The sequence below is a fragment of the Myiozetetes cayanensis genome, unplaced genomic scaffold (genome assembly GCF_022539395.1).
Source record: "Myiozetetes cayanensis isolate MyiCay16 unplaced genomic scaffold, myiCay2020 scf10, whole genome shotgun sequence".
Taxonomy (NCBI): Eukaryota; Metazoa; Chordata; class Aves; order Passeriformes; family Tyrannidae; genus Myiozetetes; species Myiozetetes cayanensis.
The window spans coordinates 20,692,581-20,717,808 of record NW_026086605.1 but is presented as its reverse complement, the minus strand read 5'-3'; the positions used below and the strand labels follow the sequence as shown (position 1 = coordinate 20,717,808).

Here is a 25,228-nt window from a genome sequence, read left to right as displayed (position 1 = left end):
GCATAGTGTTGTTGAGACACAGAGGGAGGATACACATGCCAAAGGCACCTGCCTTTCATGGGAGTGACAGGGGCTAGCTATGGCCCTACAGGGCCAGAGGACAGCAGTGCTGTGACCAGAGAATGTGGGATCCCTGCAGCCCCTGGAGCTGTGGCTACCATCCCCCTCCCAGTATAGAGTACCCCTCTCCTTCCTGCGACTCTGCCTCACAGTGGATGGAGATCTACAGCCTGACAGTAGCATTTTCATCCTTGTACAAAACCTTCAAGAGTGATACTGCACACAGTGGAGAAGACTTTCACTGTCTTCTCTTTCTCGACCTTTTTGAACCAAACATGGTTAGTGCGACGTCTCGGTGAGATTTTTGTTGCTTTACTTCTTTCTCTCCCTGGAACGAGGGGCTGTTGTTTCCTCTAGAGAAGTGTAGCCAATACGGTGCCCAGAGGCCAGGTCACTGTGTGTTTGACCCTTTGCCTTGGTCACTGACCCACATTTCATTCAAACACATTGGTAAATAGTGGCACTTCTTATGTCTTTAAGATTTATGTAACAGACAGGAGAAGATTAGAATTAGAGCTATCTCTTACTATTTTGGGGACTTGGGCTGCCAGCCAGTTTTACTTCTTAAGAAGCAAGTGTGTGGTTTTGTGAGTATGAAGTGTGTGACTCATTCTCCTTGACTTGCTTTAATATATGCACTGAGTAGTGATTTACATGAGGATGCATTGAGGCTCTGCTTGAGCTGAAAGCACTTGGTGCACTTTAATCTCACATGTGGATAGAGGAAATGAGTTAATCTGCAGTTAAATATAGAGGTGGTGAAAGAGGTGGTAAGGGGGAGGGGTTGACTCTAATCTCACTTAGGTTGGGGTCAGTTGAGAGTAACCTCTGTATCTGGATGGCATTACTCTGGGGTAAGTCGTATCTCACCTCTGTGGAGCTGACAATATTAGCTAATGGAAAATGGCGACAAAGTGAGAATGTGCCCTAAGCTCTGGCGTTGCTGCAGTGTTTTTCTTTCTGATCACCATCTACATGTTGGTGACATCTTTTTTTTTTTCCCTTTCAAAAGGCAACCAATGAATTGTAGGGGGAAGCAAATGCATATTGTTGAAATTACATCGTAAGGACCAAATCTGAGAGTGGATCAATGTTGATCTAGAAGCTTGGTTCTCTGTGATCGTTGTGAAGATGTATCATGACCTTGTTCGGTTGTATGTCTGTTTTCTGTTTATTCCTGGCCCCAGTTTTGAGTTGAGGATTTAAAAGAATTTAGAAACAGGATACTTGCTCTGTTTATCCACTTCTCCTTTGTATGTAGGTGTAAACTCGTGGGTATTTTGGGCGGGAAGTCTGCATTACTAGTTTTGATATATTAGCTGCTTCTGAGCAGTTTTTCTTCTGCAATATGCTGCCAGGTATGCTGCCTGCCGGTGTGCCCAACCAGAAAGACAGCCACACCTGAGCAAATAGGGGTGCTTTGCTGCCACACAGGGCACACTGCCTGTGCCATGAAGGTGTATGCTGCCTGCACTGCGTTTGGAGAAGAGGTGAAATCATTTGGGCAGGTAAAAACAGTCTTTTGGGCATGAATTGAACGAATTAGAAGGAGGAATTTCAGCAGCAGCCTCTCCTGAGGAGGCAGCTTGAGCTAATCTGGTATGTGCTGGCAGTGTTTTCTCAACAGAGTTGAGCCCAAGTAGTCCATGTAAGGAACTTGTGTTTGGAGATCACGTACTATATTGATGGTGTTTGTTGAGCAGTGGGTGAAGAAAGCCCCTCGTTTACATAAGCTCATTAAAATTAAAGGTCTGTCAGTCGGAAGAGTTCACTTTTATATTGGAGAAAATCGAAGCCCATTTTGAGAGATCAACATCCATCCTGGAATGTACTTGCACTTCTTTTGTTGACTTCACTGAGAATGACATGCTTTTGCGGGATTTGGCCTTGCATATAGGTTAGTAACAGCATCACTGTTGTCTGTAACATTCCTGTTGGCCCAAAGCAATATTCTGTGAGTCATTCTGTGAGCCATAGATAGAGGCTGAGATGGAATTTTTGTTGTATTTGATTTTTACTAAGCCAGAACTCTGATGGAGTGGCTCAGGGAAAAATTTTTAAACATCCACAAGTCTTAGGACTTCCAGAGTGGAAGGACATAACCATAAATTAGACTAAGGACAAGCATCAACTTAGGAAACAGTTGCTCAGGTTGAAAACAGGGCCCCTTGTCTTCTCTTCTACACTGCTGATGGTTGGCTTCACTTATAGCTTTGCCAGCTGAAGAGTGCATGTGTGCACGGTGTGATCAACACTGAGAAAGTAGATGAGCTTAATTTATCTTCAGAAGTTGTTCAGTTTAACTTGAATTCAGCCTTCTGTGGATTATGGAGTGCTCACATGGACACCTCTGCTACCAGCACCGTGGGGAGTTGTAATCTCCAGCAGGTGGGATGGTGAAAGCAGTTTTCATTGAAAATGCCTTCAGAAGGTCAGTGTTAATTTTCAGCCTTAGAGGCAGTATAGACCAGTGAAAGGAGCATTTTTTCCAGGAAAGCCGGAGTCATAGTTTGTTCCTGGCACTGATCCTGGTGTTAGATGATCACGACAAATCACTCCTCATCCATGCATCTGTTTTCCCTTCAAGTCTCTTGTCCATTTAAATTCCTTGAAAAGGGGCTGCCTGTTCTTATGTGGACAATGGCAAAATATAATATTTTTATCCTGCTAGTCTTACAGAGCTGCTTGAATTTGCTGAGGTTTTTTAAATGACTTTTAGATCTGAGTATTGTTTGTTGACTTTAGTTTCCAACCCTTTGCTTTTCCATTGGAAAGCTGGCCTCACACTGATGTGTTTGATTATGTTTTCATTGCCATTGTACTTGCTTTGATTTCTGCAGCTCCGTGCCCAAAGCACAGGGTGCTGTACAAACAACATGATGAAGTCAAGCAGGGTCAGCCCCTTTCTCTTTTTACCTCGAAAACAATGTGGAACTCCTATGTTTCTTTTACTTGGCGCCTCCAGTTCTTGAGCTCGAGGCTCTGTGTGTGTGTGTGCTGCCCTCCTGTTGTGTTCAGGTGTGAGATCACTTGGACAGTGTTTTTCCTCACTGCCGAAGGGGGTACTGGAAGTTGTGCTGTCTGCTTGGTTGTGTGTGAGCTCAGGCTGTGAAGGATGGAAAATTACTGCAAGAATAGCAGCGTGCTGAGCTGGTGTTCATGTCTACAGTGGGGTAGTTGTGTCTAGGTGTCATTGCTGGGGCTCACAAGTGTGCTCACAGATAGATGTGTCCTGCTGGATCGTGCCTGGCCACTGTCTGTGACAAAGGTTTCTCCTTGTTCTCACCCTCTCCTTTTCATTTTTGGCAGCGTTCCTTTCTCCATAGGTATGTGGCTTGACTGTGGCCTGTGTCCAACCCTTTTAAGAAGTGCCAGATTTCTGGTTATTGATCCAAAAAAGGGAGAAGGAGCTATATAGCTTGATTTTGCACTACCTAAGTATTGTCAGCCAGTGTATCAGTCCTTAGCATGAATAAAGCAGCCTCCAGAAACACATGTAAAATTGTGGACCTTCTACTTTTGTACTTTAGGCTTCTCCCCATCTTGTTCCTGCTATTCTCTTCCCATGTCACTCTGAAAAGCCTCTTATGGCAGCTTTGGGTACCAGGACATTCTGGTGCTGTAGCTCAATGTATCAGAACTACACAAGCTACTCTAAGTCACAGTGATTTATTTGTCTCTAAACTCTAGGAGTGTGTAGAATTAGGGAAATCCCTAGTTATAAAAATCAAAGGGGGGAAAAAAAAAAAAAAAAGGAAAATCCTGATAATCCTGCAGGGAAACCTCTTTATTAGCAGTGTGGTAAGGTTTTGGTTTGGTTTTGTGGTGGTTTATTGTTGCTTGATTTGCTCACCTACTGCATTCATTCAAAGTTTCCATGTGGAAGCTGCTTTTTGTCGCTTACCGAGCAGTTTGGTTTCCAGCAGTGCCAGCGTGCTGGCTGCTTGAGCAGGCAGAGTCCGAGTACCTTTTGTGTTATTCATAGGAAACTCTTTCAGCAGGCTTTTCTTTTACAGAAAGTTTTATTGGAAATCAAACTCTTAAAAACAGATAAAGCCATAACACAGCTGAATACCAACAAAATTAAAATTAAAATATGTTGAAAACTTTCTGGCAGTGTCCTTCCTTTCTGACACGGTCAGCTCCCTAATTTTGCTGCCACTGACAGAAAGGGAAGTTTTGCTCTAACAGCAGTGGGTATAAAGTTTGTCTAAACTGTATCCTTCTGTGAATCCTTCATTGATTTTTCAGAAAAAAATAGCTTCTTAGGGTCCTCCAGGAGCTAGTGTGGGGCATATTTCCAAAGGCAAAGTTTAAATGTTTAGGTGTTTCTTCTAGACCTGGGCACAGACCAGTCATAACCTGCCTCTGTATTCCTGTGTCTTGCTGTGCTCCCTGGCTATGTGCCAGGTTATAAACTTAGTTGTAACAATTCTCAGCACCAGAGAAGTTTCTATCCCTTGGTTTTTGTGCTATTTACTACTCTCTCCTCCCCCTCTCAACTTAGCTCTTAGTCCTTGTGATAACACTTCTCTGCTTTGGGCAGCTTTTGGTAGCTGGGACTCTGGCCAGCTTCAGCCTTTTGCCAACTCACAAGGACAAGGCAGGTTGGGAAAGCAAACAAACTGTAGTTAATGCCAGCAGGGCAGCTTCTTGTGTTGCGGGAAAACCAGGGCTTGACCTTGCCACTGGAGTATTAACTTTCTCATGGTGCATACTCTGGGCACCTTTATAGGAAATTTTCTTTCCAATGCTAGCAATAGGCTTTTCAAATGTGTGTCCTTTCATTGATCCCTTTCTACTTGTTGGAGATGGAGAAGCTGCTAGACTGTCCTGGACAGAAAACTCTAATTTTTTTCAACTTGTGTTTTCCTAGGACTGTTCTAGTTTTATTGAAAAACTAGCCTGGTTCTTCTAGGCTCATTTTTTGGGGTATTTGTGGGTTTTGAAAGAAGTCTTGGGGCTTGTAAAAACATCATCTTGAAGCTCTGTGAGCATGTTCTGAGATGGCTCCTAGACAAGGTCCTTGATATGTGCTTGATCGAGTGCTTTGATCTCTGAGCATCACCTTCTGTTTTCTCCATGTCACGTTTGTGCCCCACTGCACTGTCATAAGAATATTTAACTGGAGAGGCTTATTGGCTGACACGCTGGTTGTACAGGACCCTTGAAGGTTCTCGTCTTGCATTGCTTGTTGAAACTGCTACTCAGTAGAAGTGTGATTTCACTCTCCTCAGAGCTTGAATAAAACACTCATGACGATTTGTTCAATCATCCAGTGTAGGCATGAAACTTTGCTAGTTGATCTCCTCAAGTTCTTTTTAGAGTTGTTGAATACAGACAAGTATGAAGTCAGTGGGGAGAGAGGTTGCATTGTCCTCTGGAAGCAGCCCTCTGTCCACTCAGTACAGCAGAAGCTCAGGGTGACTGGCTGGTAGCTCAGCTGATAAATTACATGATTAAAGTTGAGGGATGTCAATACTTACCTCGTAAGTCAAACTGCAAAGACATCTCACTAAAGCAGACTTCTGTAAATATTTTGGAGTGAAACAATAAAACTGTACAGCCCTTTATTAAATCAATGTCAGATCTTACCATTTAGACTTAATATTGGACTGCAGTTAAATAGTCTCATTTACTAACTCTCAATGCATGCAAAAAAAAAATTAAATTTTTTGGTGTAAATTCTGCCTCTGTCTGTCTAGCTGTGTACCCTAACCAAGGAATTTGTCCTAAGACAACCTGATGTGTGTATGTTTCTTAATATGTGTCTACTACCTGCTCTTCTTTGAGGGTTTTTATTCCTGGCAGTGGGGAGTTATATTTCATGGCTTGTTACCACTAGCTCCCAAACTAGGCTCTGTACCAGATGAGCCTATTCACACATCAGAGGTAACTGCATAGATGTGTATTTACTTCTCCTTTTTTGCATTTTGCATAATAGTATACTAAGTTAAGCTGAAATCAGCAGCAATTTACATTAGTAAACAGGTTGTAGGGAGGCATGAATATTTGTGCTATTTGTGCTATTCAGCTGTCCTTGCTCCTTGAGGGGGAATCTCTAGCAGAAAGGCAGGAAAACGGATGTGGTTTCAGCCTTCCCTGGGGACAACTGTAAATATTGGTTCTCACACAGGGGATGCTCTGATGCAGATCTGGTCAGACTGCTGTTTATACTAACTATGCTATGCTTCCTGCATGGTAAGCAGAGGGAATTGCTTTATCTAAAAGTAGCATTATTTCTGTGAAGGCTGATTGCTTTAGTACAGCCCTCTGTGATTGTGTTGGACAGAGGGACTAGTGGTGCTAATAAGCATTTTCTTTCTCTTTGGCTTTTGTAGGTATGAGCTGTTACGTAGCAGTTGCATGTGAAGAGAAGACGGAGTGGAAGTCATTGTCAGAGGATCCTGCCCTAAGCTGGGCCTGAAGAGTTCATCCAGCTGACTGATGTGAGTACCCTGAAGGGAGGGGAGGGAGGACATCACTGGGAGACCTTATCCTGACTTGAGGCACCAAAATTGCATCCGTCTCTCATGACTTGCATGGGAGCAGTTTTCATCCTAGTAGCAGCCTACCTGGGTTGTGCAGCAGAAAGCTTTATGGTGGTGAGAGTATCACTGTATTATAGACATTATTTTGCTACGTGAGCCAGTCAAAAGTTCCAGTTCTTGAAAGAGGATAAAGCTCTGAGTGCTATTTTTATGGTGATTCACGGATGCATTAGATAAAACACAGTAGCCCAGCAAGGATTAAATTCACTTTTACCACCATTAGATGTGTTCCTTGTTTACTGTCTGTGTTTTTGACATCCTCCTTGTTTATTGTCTGCATTTGTGACATCTTTTTTTATTGATATTGATGTTAGTGCCAGTAAATAATTTGTGCCTCATTCTAGATCAGAAACACATGAAGATAGTGGGATTTTGGAATTGGAGTAGTAAAGTTTTAGGATAAGGATGAAAGTTTAACAGTTGGCCTTGAATAGGCTACAAATCCAGGTTTAGCACTGGTGCTTGCTTGCATGGCAATAGAGAGCTGGATTCATTGCCTCATCTGTAAGAGGCCATTAGGTTAGGTTTGAGTGGCTGTCAGCATGGGTGATGACTTGGTGTAGATTTAGAGCAGGCAGGAGCTCTTGAACTGGGATTTAACTGTTTTGGGGGGTGAATTACAGAGTTGATGATGATCAGACCCCAGTGGGCTACTGGGCTAGGTTTAGGATAGCTACAGACAAGACAACTACAAATACTGGTGAAGCTGATTTGTTTTCTTTAGAGGAGATGGTGTGAGGTCTTTGGTACTGTTTGGTCTAAGATTAAGTCCTGGGGTAAAAGAGACTTGACAGTTCTGAGATGAGGTTTGATTTTCTTACTTGCCTGAGGCAAAAGTGCCTCAGTTTTTGAGAACTCTGCATTGAAGCAGAAATCTGAGACATGATCAAGGCTGAGGCTCACATGTCAAGCTCTTGAGACCATTTTTCCCCCTTAGGATGACTGTTCTATAGAGCCTGCTGGTGATCAGGAAGGCAAAGGTCAAAGCAGCAGTTACCGAAGACTGAATCTCTGGCATCCTAGAAATGACAAAATTCTTTTTGGCTACTCCTTTCTTTTTTACTAAAAGGCTGAAAGCATCAATCTCTCTTGTCTCTCCCCTTCCCTTTTCTCTGCATAGATCCTCTAGTGGTCTCAAGTTTCAGCTCCATATGATAATCTCAAGTTCTTTCCCATATAACACCGTACCTGATGTTTGTCTCCATGCCAGGATCACATGCATACTCATACTGTGATTCTCAAGGGTTGCTTATGTCTTCCTCCTCTAAGGATATAGAACCCTTCCAGTAGGGCTACATCAGCCTCTTGCATGCTGAACATGCAGCAGCTGTTGTCAGCCTGATGGCGCTGTCTTTTATGAACTTGTTCTCTCTGAGGAATGAAAGCTCAGGATGTTGAAGAGGAAACTGGAGAAACTTTTGGGAGATATCAAGCCAAAGTTTACATCATTCTACTGCTGCCTTATAAGCAAAATCACATGCACCCCGCTATTGAACTGACACAATTACTTGGTCTCTTCTAGAGATGGGCTGTTTCACACCAGGCCTGAATATGATCCTGTACTTTGGCTGTAAAAAGAAGGGAAGCTCTGTCCCTCAGTTTGTCTGCTTTAGGGCAAAGAGATTGTGATACTTGGTTCTCCTCCAGCCAGAGAGACAGTCAGTCATTGCTCTGGAAAAAGAGCATCTCCAAGAAGCCTTGATTCTCAGAGACATGCCTCGGAGTCACAGTGCCTCATGTTTGTGCTGTGGCTGACCTATGTCATCAGCTAAGTGATGACATCTGCATTTCTTTCTTCCCTTATCTTTGATGCCTTCTGGCTGTCAAGTGACATCAAGGCATGGCACATCTGTTCTTCAAGGAGTGCACAGATTGAGTATCAGGGTCTGGATAGCCCATATAGGAGTTTGCAGGAGAATGACTTACTCTGCAGCCCCTATTCCAGGTTAGGTGAAGCCCTGAATGGCTCTTTTTACATTACCTTTTTATATGAGAGAAACTTATTTGCTTTTCTTTGTCTGATTCTTTTCCTTTAGTTGGAGGCTCATGGGAATACAGGGAAGTAGTTGTATACCATGCTATTTTGTTTTTATGTTTTTTAAGTTCAAATTAAGGTATTGTGTTGGTTTTTAATGTGACTTGTAATGCATGCTGCAGATCAGTTACTCACTTCACACCTTTAGTCCAGGCATCTATCACTTGAAGACAAAACAGTTCCAGGCCTGTCAAGCTGAACCAAAGGCACAGAAAGGCAGGGAAGAAAATATCTACCCAGTGCACCAGGAAGTTAAGTAAATGGATGAAAACACAGTGGGTATATCTTGACTGTATCTTTTGCTGTCATAGGTGAGGAGTCAAAGCGTGGAAAATGCTAGAGGAAGTCCAAAGCTCAGAAATTGTTTCTCCCACAAAGGAGAAAAAGTGCCCCTAGTGCACACACAGAACTGTTGCAGAGGTTGCTAAAGAGTTGCTGTTTTTACTGATGGCCAGATTTCCCAGGGCCAGCTGCTCAGTAGCTGCTGCATTATTCAGTTCTAGAATTCATTTCTTCAGGTGAATGCTGAAGGTTATTCAGACAGGCTGCTATAAGGTGCAATAAGTCTTTCACAACTTTCCCTTGAGACAGAGCAGAACGTCTTCTAGAGGAAGGTGTTGCCCACAATGTCATTTTGGCTCCAGCCAGTTTGTCACACCGGCTCCACGCTGGCTCTGCTCATCTTAGACTGTAAAGAGGTTTTAAGTGGTGCAGCACTGTGCCAAAAAAACAGAGCAGTAACAGTGAGAGTAAGTTTATAGAAAGCAGGAAAATGGAGTTTCCATTTTTTTCCATTGAACTTTTGGGAACAGATGGAGAGTCGATGAGGCAGAGATTCTGGAAGGGACAGTGTGTTTCAAACGTTTTCCTTAATGTCTTCCCAATCTGCTCATAGATTCATAGCTCCTTTTCTGTTTGGCACAAGGCAGTTAGTATAGGATGTGAAAATTTCAACGCCCCCAGGTCTTCAGAGGTGGATGTTTCCCAAGGCCTATTTAGCTGTGTTTTTTGAGCTAAGGAACTTGATGCAAAGGGTCGTGGGAGCAGCTCATGGCCTGATGGGCAATGTCTTTGTTTACTTCATTCCAGGTCACTAAAGTGAAGGATCTGGACAGAGACAATGACCCAGTAGCATCTTAACTGCACGCTGTACTGTTACTAATAGGCTAGTCCTGCCTCTTCTAAATGGCCAGTGTGTTTTCTTTGTTTTTTTTTTGTTGGTGGTTTTGTGTTTTGGTTGTTTGATTTGGTTTTTTTTTAAATCTGGTTAGAGGCCAAGAACAATCTAATCAGAGTCCAGCAGTGCACTGAGCAGCAGTCATTATCATTACTTAGTCATCCAGTTGCTGTTTCTTTGCTCTGACAAGAAATGTTGGTGTGATGGGAGGGAATGGGGGAAGATAGCTTTTGTCTTCATCTCCTTGAAGAGATTCAAGCACTTTTCCCCTCAATACACCTGCACCCAAGTATTGCCCTTAGAAGACAGATTTAAAGTCAGTAAGGCCTTCAAAACTCTTTGACAGCCACAGTTTGAGGGTGAGGAATCAACAAGAAGAGAGCACTTAAACTTTCATTAACTCCTAAAGGAAATGACTTTCAGCTGTGAACTGTGAAATATGATTAGTCTCTCATTAGCTTTCATAGTTACAAATGTAACTGGTTAATAATTCCATCCAGCTGGCCAAGTTAGAAGCAAATCCAAATTTCTCCTCAGCTTGGTGTTTTGGGCTGGATTTCTGCTTATTAATGACACACCTAGCAAATACATTGGGCAGAACTGCTGAGACTTAGCTTCCATGAATGTCCAGGCTTGTCTGCTGGAAGGCATGCTACCTCTTGGCTCTGTAGTTCTGTTTCTGGAGAACAGAAGCTGTGGATAGCCTGATTTGTGATATTCATTTGTTTTTAGCAATTAGGGTGCAGGAAAATACTGAGGTGAAGAGAGAGAGCACAGTCTGAATTTTCTTTGCTGCTTCTACAAGTTCCCTTCTATATTGCACTCTTACCTCTCCTTTTTTTACTCTGAACAATTTAGCAAATCACTTGCACTGGAAAAGGGAGTAAGATCAGTTGCTGGCACAGAGATTATGCTAAATATCTGAGTATTTTGAGTCTTAAGAAAAATGAGAGAGCTTTACAAAAATCAGTTTCCTTGTGTGGCATATAGAGGTGATTTTTGTCCTGACCATATGTTAAGGTTAATTTAAGCTCTACAGCACAAAAGTTAAGAGCACTGATAAACAAGTTGTGCCATTACAGAAGCTTTTAATATTGATTGGGGTGTATTCTGTTACCTGCACAGCCAGCAGTGCCTTTCATTGACTGAGGTGCTGGTTGGATCAGTAAGTATGGCTCTGGCCTAAACTAAACTTGCTGTGTGAACTGCCATTGATGGTTTTTTGTAGTAGAGGGACAGAGTCTGGGTTCTCCTGCCACATGCAATCCAGTGATCAATGAGTATAATTCTTGTGTCCCACACCTCAGTTTGGTACATATGCCACAGATTTCAGCATACCAGTTTTGCTTCCATTTTGCCTGAGTGTAAATGGCAATACAGGCTACAAGGGGCATCAGATGCTTATGTGTAGGTGAAGATGCATGTTTTGTTGATTGTATGCTGTAACTGTCATTAATTTCCTTAGGACTTGGGTAAACATAGCTGAGCCCTAAGTTTTTCCCCTTCACTGTTCAATTTAGCAAGTGCTAAATTTTCTCCTGGAGCATTGCATTTAGCAGGTCCTGAATTCTTTAAAATTGCTTGGACCAGGGTCAGCTGCTGTGCAAGGTAGAGGAGCAAGATAATACTTTCTTGTATATATGGGAGTTTAAATAGGTCAGCAGATCAGTGAGAGCTGGGAGAAACTGCTGCTCAGGTGACTGCTAAACAGCTGGTCACTCCCAGCTTGTGTTGGTGTGAGAGTGCTTTCCAGCTCCTGCCGAGTTCTGCAGTCAGAAGACAACAGCAGCAGATGCCACTCCTCTCACTGAAATTTCTCTCAAGATGCTGTAGATCCCAAATGCTGGTAAACTATGATCCTACCAGGTAGTGTTTCATTCTGTTAAATTTCATTCTGTCAAATGAGGAATCACCATTCTACAGCACAGCCCTTATCTCTAACAGCCAAAAGGACACTAGGACAGTTCTTCAGCAAGGAAGACGAATTATGCATTTGCTTTTCTCAGCCACCTGAGAAAATTTTGTAGCAGTTTGTCTTGTGGTCCGTGTTCTTCTTTCTGTACACTTAAAAGGTTGTGTGCTTTCACTGGATTAATGCATACCTTATTGTTACAAGGACCGTTTGCTAGCCCTTAACCTCTGCCCTGCAGACTTGGACTCCTACCGACAGATTAAGTTACTATCTAGAGCTCTTAAAAGTCCTGTGTACATCTTTATAAGGAGTTTCGCTCAGCCTTCGGTGACAGTCTGAACCCCTCCCGCCTTGCAGACTCAGCTGTAAGTGCTTCCTGAGTCCTTGTGCAGTTGCACTGAACGGCCTGGCATATTGTAGGGGCTGCTGACAGCAGTGTTTCATTTGGTGGTGGTGCTGGTTCCCATGGATTTCAGCTAGGGAGGACTGAGCTGCAGAGTTCAGGCTCAGGTCTGAGGCATCCATGGAGATCTGGGTGTTGGGAGCTTTGGGGCAAGGTAGGGCTCATCTTTTATGATGAGCCTCATCAGGGAGGTTGCTGTAAAACTATCCCAACCAGAACGTGGGTGGCTGTTTTGTAACAAAGCAGGAGCTCCAGCCCAGCAGGATGAGGATGTTGGGGGAATGAGTTTGTACGCATTGACAGGACTGGGTGGAACTCCAGCAGCAAGGTGTTATTTTGGCTGAGTTTTGTTTTGCAATTCAAACCCCAGAACTGAACTAAAAGCATGAGTGTGATGTAAGTTTGCTTTACCTTCCCTGTCCATCTGCAGAATGAAGTAACCTTAATCACTTTTGTTTCGCATCTCTCAGATCTATCAATTTCCATCCTTTTCTAAACTGCATGTCATAACACCCCTGACCCCTTCTGGTGGCTAGTCCCATGGCATATTGGGGTGGCATAAAAGAACTAGTATGGCTGTGGGACATTTATCAAAACGGAAAAACCATATGGATTGTGCAGCAAAACTTTCCAGGGTAGCTTGTAATTATGACAACTACTCCCTCCAGTGAAAGCAGGCTTCTTCAGTGGCTACTAGAGCAGTTGTCCAGAATACCCGAGAATTGGCATCTGCCTCTGTTGTGCCAAAGACTCCCTTTGTTGTTCAGATTGTTATGTCCCTCTTGCTATTTCCTTCAGGTGTTATGGTGAAGTTATCTTTCACAAAGACGTGAATATTATGGGGAAAAATACAGCAGTGATTGTGCAGCAGTAGGTGCCAGGAGAATTGTGGTGCACAGTACACTAGTTCTGTGGGTTGATGGTAAACCAGCAACATTTCATAAAGCTTTTTATCCCACACTCAAAGTTGACTTTGGAAACAACATGGTTTTGGTGGTTTTTTGTTTGGGGATTTTGTTGTTTGTTTGTTTGCTTGTTTCTCAGAGAGGAGAGTAGGGTCTGACCACTCAAAACATACCATTTTCCATCATCCTTTATTCTGACTGTTGATATGTCTGAAATAACCCTCTTCCTCCTCCACCCAAACCAAATATTCTTGACTTCTATAGGGACTAGAATCTAAATGTAGATTAAAACCTGAGTTTTGCTAGTAGCACCTGATATCTGCTGGGGTAAAAGAAATCAAAATCCCAGGAACAAGCTCCCCAACATTAGTCTTTGGGATGCAGTATTAAATGTGGGCTCTTGGACCCTTTGTTTACTCTAATTAGAACTACCAGTGGTATGTTTACACTGAGGTTTGGGGTTGGTCTTAAATGAAGTAAAACAGAGCAATTTTCCAGCTGCTTCTGGCCCCTTAGCCAATGTACCCAATCAGAATTGTGCCTAATCAGAATTTTGCTTAACAATTAAAAGCTTTATTTGACGGGAGGTAAATATTGGGATGCTAAAAGATGTAATGGTGGAGGAAAAGGGAGGACTTGTGTTGCTGACTGAACCTCAGTCAGCATTTCACAGTGCATCAGTTTATGTGTGTAGGTATTTGGAGACCTTTGTTCTGTGTCCTTTGCTAACATTTTAATGAGAGTCAGAAGTTAGAGTAAGCATTGACTCACAAAGTTTGCTCTGTGCCCTTCTGCAACCAGCAACTCTTGCCATCTCTGCTGCTTTCTAGGTCTTGTTTGAATGCTAATGTTCATCTTGCAGTAACTTTCAGTATATTTTACTAATCTGTGAGTGTGGCAGCAGATCAATGCCTGTACATGAGTATTTGAGGAACCAAAATCCAGAGACAGGCGGCAAATGGAGACACTCAGGAGTGTCAGTCATGAAAGCCAGCAGTGCTGGTGACAAGGAAAGTAGCAAAGGACTTGGGGGTTCTTTCAAATTACTTCCACTGTTAAGCTACCACTTGGTCTTGCATTAGCCAACTTCAAGGATTGAGTTGAAGAAGTCCTATTCCCAGTGGTTTGTTTAGTAGGCATTTGCTGTGGAAGGAAGGGTGATTCTGTGCTGCAACTCACCTTGCTCACCGACAGGCTGCCCAGGCCTGGGGATATATGAGTATACCCTCGCTCTCTTAAAAGCTGGCACTTCCTCCACTCCAGTGCAAGTCTTAGGTTGCCTAAAGGGAAGCTAAGCTGCTCTGTGGTGAGGACACTCCACTCTAGGGGCACCGTGATATAGCTTGTGGCTCAGAAGCTTCTTTGATGCCTGTTATGATGCCCATGGAGTGGGCATATAATATGTAAGCAGTTAGTTTCCCCTTGTGTCATGTCAGGTATTTATGTTACAAATCTCAGCTGCCAAATGCAGAAACTTTAGCTGCCCCTTCAGCTCCTACCCATTGAAACAGGATCTGTCATGTCCAATGCTAATGAAAATTTTCCTTCCTTGACAAGCAGATGCTGCCTGGTTTAAAAAAAAAAAAAAAAAGGTGCTTTTTCAAGTACTTTAATATGTCTTCAAAGTCTTTCTGCTCCTTCTTTTCTGAAATGCATCCCATACTAAAGCTACCATGGAGTGTCACCTCGAATCTTTTTCCCTTCCCCACCTCCAGAGCTGCAGGAAGAGTCAGTGTCCTTCGTGCTGAGAGGGGCAGGGGAGTGACAGGCAGGCTGGGTGGGGGTGGCTGTTGGTGAGCAAGCCTAGTGACAGGATGGAGTGACTAAGAACCAGCTGGCTAATTAAAGCACAGCAGTAGGAGGAGCAAAGTATTTAAGGGTGCCAGAGAGAGAGAGAGATGCCTCCACAAATTTCTTGTTACATCTCAGCAGCCAAGTGACTGGGCAACAAAGTGAAAGGTTTCCTTAACTCTTTCATACCTCTCATGGAATGAAATCAAGAGACTAAGAAAATGGCACCATTGATTGAAAAGCCTGAATCAAGGTAAGGACACTGGTAGGGTTTTTAGTCTCAGTCAAATCTAGCTCTCCTTGAGCTGCTGTGAGCTAAATTCTCAGGACTGTACTTGGCACTGGCATATGCTAATGTACACTGAGTGGGTGGGTCTGGTGGGGCAGTGCACACTGCTTTTCAGAATGCTGCTTTCATTTGGATAGGTATTTCCAGTTGCTGATTGGGAAAAGAGGCAATATCAAGGTAGTAATACATGGATTTGTGTTCTCACTAAGAGAAATGGGCATCTCCTTGCCTCCTAACCATTTGTGATTGGATCTTTCTCCTAAGTATGTTATGGGAAGGAGAGATTGAAAGCAGTTCCTGAATGCTGATTCTGAGGCTGTTACTAAAAGGAAAGTGAAGAGAGTGGATGTGGAGTTCTCAGCAATATGTGGATTTGGTCACTTGAGGCTGTAGGAGTCAGAGGGAAGTGAAAATGAGGACTGGCTTCTGGAATGTACCCTTCTTCTATTTCTGGAGACATTTGGAGTATCAGATTGTTGCTTGACCCATCGGTTTGGTTTCCTGCAAGTGTTTTCAGTAGTGAGTAGAGAGGCAGTTGCTGTGTTCTTCATTCTAGTGTGTAGGTGACTTTAGAAGCAGCACAGTCCAGCAAGGCTAGCAAGCCAGCACTCCAGCCTGAATTCCCTGACAGGCACAGGTTTGCTGTCTGGCCTTGGATGCCTGACAGTGACCACCAGCCTTTTGAGTTTTGCTGAGACCATATTGTGTCTGATACCCAGGTAGATGAATCAGTTCCATGGCAATTTTTCTAGAGTACCAATGCTTCCAGGCTGGCAAAGGCTAAGGAAAATGACCCTGTCTAATTTCAATTTGCTTGTCAGAGGTGTGTTGGAAGTATTGTGTGCCTGGTTGTCCATGTGCGTTGGTTTGACTTAGCTATATGTAGTTCCCTGGAGGTTGTTGCAGTTGTGTGTAAATGAGACCAACTCTCAAACTGATTTTGTTTATTCTGAAACTAAAAAAAAAAAACCAACCTGTAAGGCTGATATCTGTAAGACCCTGTTACACTGTGCCAGTCAGCTGATTTCAGATGTTGCGTAGAATAGAGGCCCAAGTCTTCCACCTCTGTGTAAAGTATCACCTATACACCTTGAAAGTGTTAGCTCTTGCTTAGTCAGTGTTTGTACAAAGCTTCCGAGCAGATAATGCTAGAAGAGGTCATAATTAAAAATTAATGTTTGGTGTGGTTGCCACAGTGAGCACTCATTAATGCCTGTGCAATTCCTCTGCCTTGCACAACTGGAAGTCTTAGGATGTCTGGGATGGTATAAGGTGGTCTGTAGCATTTAAGTATGTTTTATATGTCAGGGGTGCATCAGTACATTCTCTCTACCCCCATTTTTGTGAAATGTTTGTAAACTGGATTTGAACTTTGTAACACTTGTCAATCTCTAATTAGTATTTCTACTTAATGCAACTTCCTCTTATTTACTACTTCACTGTTTGATAGTGTGTGACAGAGGTGAAGACAGCCTTTGTAGTCTTTGTTATACAAAATCATGCAAGGGAAGCTGCTGGATGTTGTTTAGATGATCTAATTGATAGTATTTATAGAATGCCATTCACTATAGTAAATGCAATGCACTGTTTGTGTCCCCCAATCTCACAGTCAGCTGAATGGATCCATTGTTATACATAATGAGGGCTTCTGGAATTTGTGTCTGTTTATTTACAGCAGTTGTTCTGCAGAGACACAAGTGGCCCCATATCAGAGGTGTACAGAGTTAAGTGCAGTACCCAGAGCACCCCAGCTGCACTACTCTGACAAGTAGTTTCACAGGAGCTTGAACTCAATAAATCTTCCATTACTTCCAGCTGAAGAATGAAACCAGCATCCTCTTGGCTAGGTGTGGCCATTGCAGATTGTCTGAAAGATTTTGCTCTTACAATGAAGATAAATCAGGTGTCACTGAATTAGTTACCCCTTAAATATAACAAAATCCCAATTTCAGTAGTTACGTGCTCCCTGCACAATTCCTGTATGAATCTCAGTTAAGGGTCCTGAACAGTCCCAGGTTGTGGTGTGCTGTTAAGTCATTGACATCTCTCCCTCTGGAGCTGGCAGCCTGAGAGCTGAGCTCAGTGAGCTCACTTGTATAGGATGTACATTGGCTTGTTTATATAATGCTCCCATCTATGAGGTGTAAGCATACCTATCACAGGTAAATCTGAACAGAAATCTCAGCTTCTGCTGCTTTCAAATGCTGTGCTTTGTGTCTCCTCCTAAGATGAATGTGAGATTTGAAATAAAATAACCTAGAAAATTTTATTTTTCTTTCTGAAGTTTCAAAATGTTAATGTGAGCTGCTTGGGCATATGGGTGTGGCATAAAGGCATTTGTTTCTTCAGCAGACACCCAAGATACATGCGCCAAAGCTGCTGTCACCATGATCTCAGCCATCAAATACTAAAGACAAAGGGCAATCATGACAGACTCAGGAGGAAGTCAAAGCCCAGTTACAGTGCATTTAGAATCTCTTATCATGAGAAGAAATGTTTTTGACTGTGAGGTGATGGATGTGAGCAGTTAACTTACCCAGAGGGAACCGGTGATGCATTGTATGTCGAGTTTGCTCTGTGCCAAAAAAACCCTCTGGATGGCTGTTTTTCAAGCCCTGAGTCTGTAGCCGAGCAGGAGCTTGATGGCTCAAGCAGGAACCACTTTTCATCCCTACAACCCTCCAGGTGTAAGTCAATGTCACTTAGGGAAGGTTCAGTGGCTGGTGTGAAATTGTCTGTTTCTTTGCAGGGAGGTTCCCATAGACATGGTCATGGAATTCAATTTAGTAGACAGACTGGAATGAGAATGGACCAAAAAAGCTGATTTACCTTTACAGCTGTTGGGCATGTCGGCTGTAGGCTTTGTTCTCTGGTTCTGTGACGTTAAGTGGAGTTTAGACTTTGACCTGATGACCTATTACAGTCTTCTGCTATTTGCCAGATTTTAATGAGATGGGTGACAACATACCAACCAATTTAATTGGAAATGCTTGTTTACAGGCTTGTAAAAGGAAGACTCAGAGGTGCAACTGCTTTCTGAAAATGCACGGATGGGGGTAAGCGTAAGGAGGAACAGCTACTTAAACAAAAAGATTGTGTTGGTGCAAAACAATTTAGCTGTAGCTGTTCATGAATTTAATTAAGATTGCAAATTAGAAAAAACATTCAAGCCATAAGAGGAATGAGTTCTGGAGCAGGCTTCCAGGAGGAGTGGTGGAGGCGGGAAACCTTACCAGTTTTAAGCTGGAATGTGAAGTGTTCTTGCACAGTATTGTATGACACAGTTGCCTGCAATAGCATGGGAGTAGGCCTGATGACCCAGGAGATCCTTTTCTGCCCTCTGCTCCAAAAGTGGTGACCTTGAACTGAGTTAACTCAGGTTGCAGATAAACTTTGTTTACTCTGAAGTTGATGACTGTAAGATGACTTAGTTCAAAAGCATCTCTGAAGTCTTAAAGCCACATCTCCTAGTTTACATTTCCTTTTTGACTTTTATTATTGAGAGAGGCACATGCCTCTTACATTTCCCAAAACCTGGCACATATGCCCCACATAACTTAATTTTACCAATTAGGAAGAAAACAAACATACATTATATTAAAAGAAAAAAGAGAAGTAATAGTGCATATGAAATGTGCTGTGTTTGTTTATTGTAACAGCCGTAAGTTCATTTATTTATAAGAACATCTTACCCAAGCTGGTGTTTAATGCTGCCATTTGTTTCATTTAGTGATCTTTCAGTGCTCTCTCTTCGCTGTCTTAACATGTGCTGAAGAGCTTGGGGATGTTGTTGTTTTGTACAGAATTGGTATGATTCTTTGTGCATTGCTTACTTGCTCAGTCTTTTCATGACATTTATTCTTAGGAGCATAACGTATTCTGAAGGAATGACAAGATGTTCTTGAACCCTTAAAATAAAAATGACAGGCAATGTATTGCAGTACTTCAGAATAAAAGAATAATGATACTTGGAGAGAGCTGATTGCCTGGGTTAACCTGGCGCTGCCTACTGTATTCTAATTATTTTTTTTCTTGCCACGTTTTATGTGATGCAAAGTGAGAAGTACAGAGATGTGCTTTCCAGCAAGTTCCTTTAAGCAGAGGAACCTGCTGATAGGAGGCACTAACTGCAGTGGAGCTGTTTGCCATCTTTGCAGATATGGGACTCCACATTGCTGACATGGCTCATTGAGCAGAGCCTTTGGGTCAGGGAGACTGGGTGGCATTGTGAGAAAGGGTCTGAGCTGGGGGTGAAACAAATGAGTGGTACCAGTGATGTGTAAGACCTGATCAGGTAAAAAGTAAGTTTTGTGATTGTTAATAATCGTTTAAGTCTGAAAACTTACCATTCTTCTGAAAGCCTCAACTCCTAGATTATAATAATATAAATAAGAATTTGATATTTAATTTAAATGCAGCCACAAACCAATTAAAACTCGTGTATATATAGAGAAAACTTTGAAAATGGGAAAAACTCAGAACTGAGAAAATAAAGCAGGAGTCTAAATCTCAGGAACATAAAGGACCAGCCCAGTAAGTTTTGAATGCCCATCTCATGTCTAGCAATTGTTTTAAAATCCTATATGAGTCATCAGAGCTGTCAATAATAAGAGAAGAAACGAAAGGAAGTTGCTTCTCCCCACACTCGCATTAGACCACCAAAAATAACCACCGCCTGCGACTCCTAGCTGAGATACCAGTGACTTAAGAGCGTGTGTCCTTGCTCAGAACTATTAATGAGCTGTTTGTTACCCCCTGCCATTGCAGGGGGAGTGCTCAAACCTTTAGAACATGTGAGATAATCCAGACACACTGTACAGAAGTAGTTGCCACTTATCTGCATTCCTCCTAAATAGGCTTCTGAACATACTGCTCTCTTTTCCACACCAAGTAGGGAAGGAACTGCAGCCTTGGAAGAAATGTGCTGGGGGGTGAAAGGGAGGAAGGAAATGTTAAACATCCGCCTAGAGGTAGGACTGAACTGACAAGGAGTTGGTGGATGTTACATATGGACATTGGCACGCTCAGGGTTACAGCTGCTGGCTTATGCCCTGAGGAATTCATTACCTTTTATTGTGTTTAGAACGTTTGCAGCTTTGAAACCTTTGTTGCTATGTCTGTCACATTTCAGGAAAGGCACTAGTTCCAGACTGGCAAGGAGGTACTGGTTAGCTGGTTAGAGCAGGGAGCTGGAAGGAGACACTTGGGGGTTTTGTTTTGGAGTACTTTTTAAAATTCTTTTTATTTTCTTTGCCTGATCTGTCAGTATGGGTTCCTCTGTTTTTAATACTGACATGAGGGACCTCATTCTTGGTTCCCTTTGAAAGGATTCCTTCTGAAGTGCTGCTGTGCATAATTGCATCAATGTCTAAGGAATGGCTTGGCCATGTCTACACAAAGTTCTTGAGGTGAACTGGGAGCAGCAAATGTTTCCAGACCCACTTGCTCCCAGGGACAACCTGCCTGTCCAACCTGGCAGAGACTGCTCTGTCTAAGGATGTTACATCCAAACATTCATGGCACACTGGCTTACAGCGTGTACCTTCCCAGGTGTTAGAGCAGCCAACAGTTTGCTGTAGTGGGGCCATGGAGCCAGGTATGCAATCTGGCTGGTCTGTCTGGTCCCAAGAGCAGCTCAGGGCTGAGATAGGCCTAATAGGACATCAGTATGTGGTTTGGGTTAAGTACACAGGAGACAGCTAGAGTAACTGTAGCCCTGATGCAAAGAAGTGCCAAAGCATGTTCTCAACTCCAAACATGCAGATGTCAATCTAAACAAGAGTTAATTCTACCTGTATACAGCAAGTTTCTGTATGCAGATTCTCAACCGATCAAAATCAACTTTTAAATGGACTTTCTGGAGTGAGACTAACCCAGGAGCTCAGGGTTGGTTCCACTCATCCTCAATACGCTGAATCCATTCTGTGTATGTGAGCTTACATTAAGCATATGTTTGTGTGCGTGAATGATGTGGATTAGTTTCACAGTGAGTGAATACTGGATGTTTGTTATTTTAATTGAATTCTATAATTTCTAGGAAGTGTGGGGATATGTGGGAAAGTAATTTTTCTAGATCTAGTTCTGATCTTTCATTTTAGTGAGCTTCTTTAATTATCACTTTATTTTTAGCCTCAAATAACCTTTTTGTAAAAAATAATTTGTTCTATTAATGCTAAATGATTGTACCTTCTTTTTTTTTTTTTTCTAAATGCTTTTCTTAATGCAATGGAAGCCAGGACTTCACACTGTAAGCAATGTCAACACTCTTGAATCAAAAAGACATCACTGAAAACAGAGTTTTATGGCATTTGTGATGTCGCTGTTTCTAAAGAAATGGCTGTTTAAAAAGTATAAAGCATGTGGTCACGAGTTTAATTGCTCAGATACTGCCATTGTGGAAGGGAACATGTGTTGCTCTGGGATTGCAACAGTAGTAGACCCTGCCTTTGCCCAGACATGAGACCTAGTAAATCCGCTTTCTACCCTGAAAAGGTAACACACTAAATTATTTTTCCTCTCCTTTTTTATCTTCTATATCAGAGGAAAGCATTGCAACCTTTTGGGAATGTTTAAAGTGGAAGAAACTTTGTGTTGACTTGCATGAAGTCTATGGAAAGGGCCAGTGTTGAGTTAAAACTTCAGGGTACCAGCAACCTCCTCAGCTTCAGAGAGGGATTAATCCTACAGCTGGGTTGAGATTTTTTGCAGTACTGCCCTTTGTTGTGGTATTCTCCCTGCCCCATGGAAGGACTTGTATTTATCCCAGTCAGATTAGCATGTAACATTTCTCTATGTGTAGAAGAGTGTGATATTGCTACAAACCTCCTTAGGCTGGATAAGCTATCATTTTAGGCTATTTCTTTCTGGTTTACTTGAACTAAGGCACCTTTCTGTAGTGGAAACATTTGGAGATCAGAAAGGCCATTGTTATTTAGTACATTTGTCTGTATTTTCAGGCTGTGTCAACCATTACTATTTTAGGGTACTCACTCCTAATATGAAATGGTAGAAACAAAAAGCAGACACTGTATGGGCAGGCAAAATCAGGCAGCAGACCTTTAATTTGGACTCGGTTTTTGTTGACTGGTTTTAGACTGCACCCTTCACTTTACAGTGTATTTTACTGGGATCATCTTGGAGTTAGGCTGCATCCTGCTGAGCCTTCACCAGCCCGCAATATATATCCTGAATGGTTATTTCAGTGAACAAAAATATTTAAATAATTAAGTATGGGCAGCTGTTCCTAGGGTGGCATGCTGGGGAGCCCAGATATTGGCTGGTTTTATGGACTCATCTGTTACTATATTTGCTTGTTGAATTTTCTTTCCTTTTGAGTGACTGTTGAACATGCTCATTATATTCTGGCTGGTATGAAACAAATGCTAGTTAAGGATGGGGACACTTGAAGCAAGAGAGCAAATTCAATTCCCTGAAGAAAATTTCCACCTCTTACAATGTCCCACTGCTACCTCCAGTTCATGTAACAAGAAAACAAATATCTCCAACTCTCTTGTTTAGTTTCTTGTTTCTCTGAGCAATTTTCCTCTATACTTCACTGATTGCAGTCCTTGTTTGTGTGTGATTTCGTGGTTTCAGATACATAATTCTGTTTGTGTCATGGAAGCCATTAATTGTCTGAAGTTATGCTTGATCTCACTCTCTTTAGCACTAACTTTTTTTTTTTTTGGGGGGGGGAGGTGGAGATTGGAACACAAGATTTTAAAGAGGTTTTGATTCAACCTAGGACCTTTAGAGAGTTGAGAGATCTTGTCATGGACTTGTTTTGTAGAAAGGCTGCTCTTTGGCTATTCAAACTGGAATCTGTGACACTGAAACCTGTTTGTTTGCTGCAGGTATCAAGTCCCCACAGGAGTGAGTACAAATAAGCCTCACAGTTGTCCTCTGTAGACTGTCATAACCATGAAATTTAACTTTTTTCTCTTCTGATCCCCATCTGGTATTTTTTCCCTTGGGTTGGTAATTCCACTGCCTTTGGTCCCAGAAGGATTAAAACTTACAATTTTCAAGTTTCACTTACTGGAGTCTGATCCTGAAAATATCAGCAGCATCATAGAACTGGAAATGATTGGTGTAGAAGTTAATAGGCATTTTGACAAGTGCATCTCTTCTGTAATGTAATATCTTTCAAAGGAGAGACAAACTTTAGTCTGAGCAACAGATTGCCTTGAAATATGGAAATGCTCTAAGTTGAGGTTTTCAAAGCTTTTAGTGTCACTTTGATTTTTTAATTTTTTTTTTTTTTAAAGGTGATGCATGTTTTATGTATTAGAAACTAGGCAGACTTGTACTTTGCCCTGTATAGACTCAGGCTTTAATCAGTATAGTTTAATTTAATAGTAAAGATTAGTCTTAAATCTGGAAGTAGTACCTATATTGGGTGGAAATACTCTTTAATTTCTGATAATTATCAGCAAAAAATGTATCTGGTGCTCAACACAAATCCATTTGGCGTTTGAAACTAATTTTTTTAAAGAAACTGTCTTGACTCTTGTGAATGTTCAGGATCGTGTCCAGTGCTGTCTAGGCTGACATGAAACATAATGTAATCATTCTGCCTTTCCCTTTAAACAGACATAAACAAAATCCAGAAGTAAAAAAGGAAAGTCCCTCTGCCACAATGAGCTCTGGTAAGTCTCTGCTGTTTTCTACTTGCCGCCATTGGCCTTCCTTTTTATTACTCATAATATTCTTGCCGTTTCTGATGCAATTATTCACATTGGTTGTTTGAATTTGACCCATAATGCTAAAAAAATTACCAGAAACATCTTGAGCTGGAGTAGGCCACTTTGGCTTATTTCAGTTTGGAATACAAGAATTCAGAATTACTGATTACCTGAAAAAATTATCTGAATTTGGTATGTTTTTGTAGAGATGAATTCAGAGTTTGACATCTGGATAGGAAAAATCAGCTGTTCAAAGAAAAACAAGGGACCAGGAAATGAGGGCTGGCTGGGAAGAGGAAAACTTCTGGCCTTGCCCAGGGAACAGGATAAATCAGAATGAAAACCAAAGAAGATGCCATACTGAAGTGCCATATGTAGGATCTATGGAATAATATTGCCACTTGATTTTAGCATCTTAGCAAGCCTCAGCTGAAGTATCATGTCCTGATTTTGGCACCACATTTTGAGAAAAATGTGAACTGTTTGAAGAGAGTCCAGAAAACCATGACCTCAGAACTTGGTTTAAGCACTGATAAGCTCATGGGCTATGAAGCACTGGAACAGGTTGCTTTAGGTTGAAGCTGGAAGTTTGTAAGAACTCATTAGGAAAACATTTGTCAGCAGTGACAGAGGTAGATTTGTTTCTGTAATGGTTCAGGAATAGGGCTTTAGATGACCTTTGGTGGTCCTTTCAAGCACTGTCTCCTATGTTTCTCTGAATTCACAAGAGCCAGTTTTATTCAAGTCAGCTGAGGACGTTGCAGACTTTAAAAATCTGTCTTGAAAACCGCTTCTGCATTTGTCTTGCAGAACACGAAGAAATTGATGTTGCAAAAACTGTTGTCAATGGGCTGAGCAGCAATGGACAAGAAAAAGGTGGGTTAAGAGCTTCAGAGACACCTCTGCAGCTCCCCCTGCATGTCAGCTGCGTGATGTGGTTGATTTCCCCGGAAATTCACTGTAGCAGGGGTTTCCAAATTTAGTTTGCTTGGCAACTGATACAAGAAGAGCCTTGTGCTGCACCATGCTAATAGCAGCAGCGTTTCTTAGCTCAACAAGTGTTCTTTGTCTCTTAAAAGTGGCAGGCTGGACTTGCCTCGTTGTATATTTTTAGTGCTGTTTTGAGCAAAGCTGTACACTACTTGAGGTACTTGTGAGCACCTGTGAATCAGTATCTTAGTGTGCTGAGACAGCATGGGTTTATGGGTGCCTGTGTCAGTGAGAGGGGGAGGCTTAAGATCAGGATTAAAGGGCAGGAACTAACCATTTAAGTGATTTAAAAAACCTAAGCAAAGTAGTCTTCATATTAACATCAACGGGTTTGCAATGTGCTTTATAGCACTCTGGGTTTTATGGTGATAGTGTCTCTTTTGGCAGGGTGGAAGTATGTGGTTGTATGGGTTGCTTTTCTACTGGTTTAA

General features: G+C 42.1%; 1 protein-coding gene across 50 annotated transcripts in view; it reads left to right on the top strand.

Annotated features, from left to right (window-relative positions):
- The window catches only part of SORBS1 (sorbin and SH3 domain containing 1), a 167,375-nt gene that overhangs the window by 75,550 nt on the left and 66,597 nt on the right, over window positions 1–25,228 (top strand). For 21 of the 50 annotated variants that reach the window (XM_050305558.1, XM_050305554.1, XM_050305545.1 and 18 more), the window contains exons 1-3: window positions 14,937–15,087; window positions 23,716–23,771; window positions 24,618–24,683. In XM_050305558.1, coding sequence (XP_050161515.1) covers window positions 15,056–15,087; window positions 23,716–23,771; window positions 24,618–24,683 — 154 coding nt within the window. In that variant the 5' untranslated portion in view covers window positions 14,937–15,055. Of the gene's footprint in view, window positions 1–6,401; window positions 6,510–14,936; window positions 15,088–23,715; window positions 23,772–24,617; window positions 24,684–25,228 lie in introns of those variants that run through there. The other 29 variants (XM_050305575.1, XM_050305576.1, XM_050305574.1 and 26 more) reach the window with 8 other exon arrangements.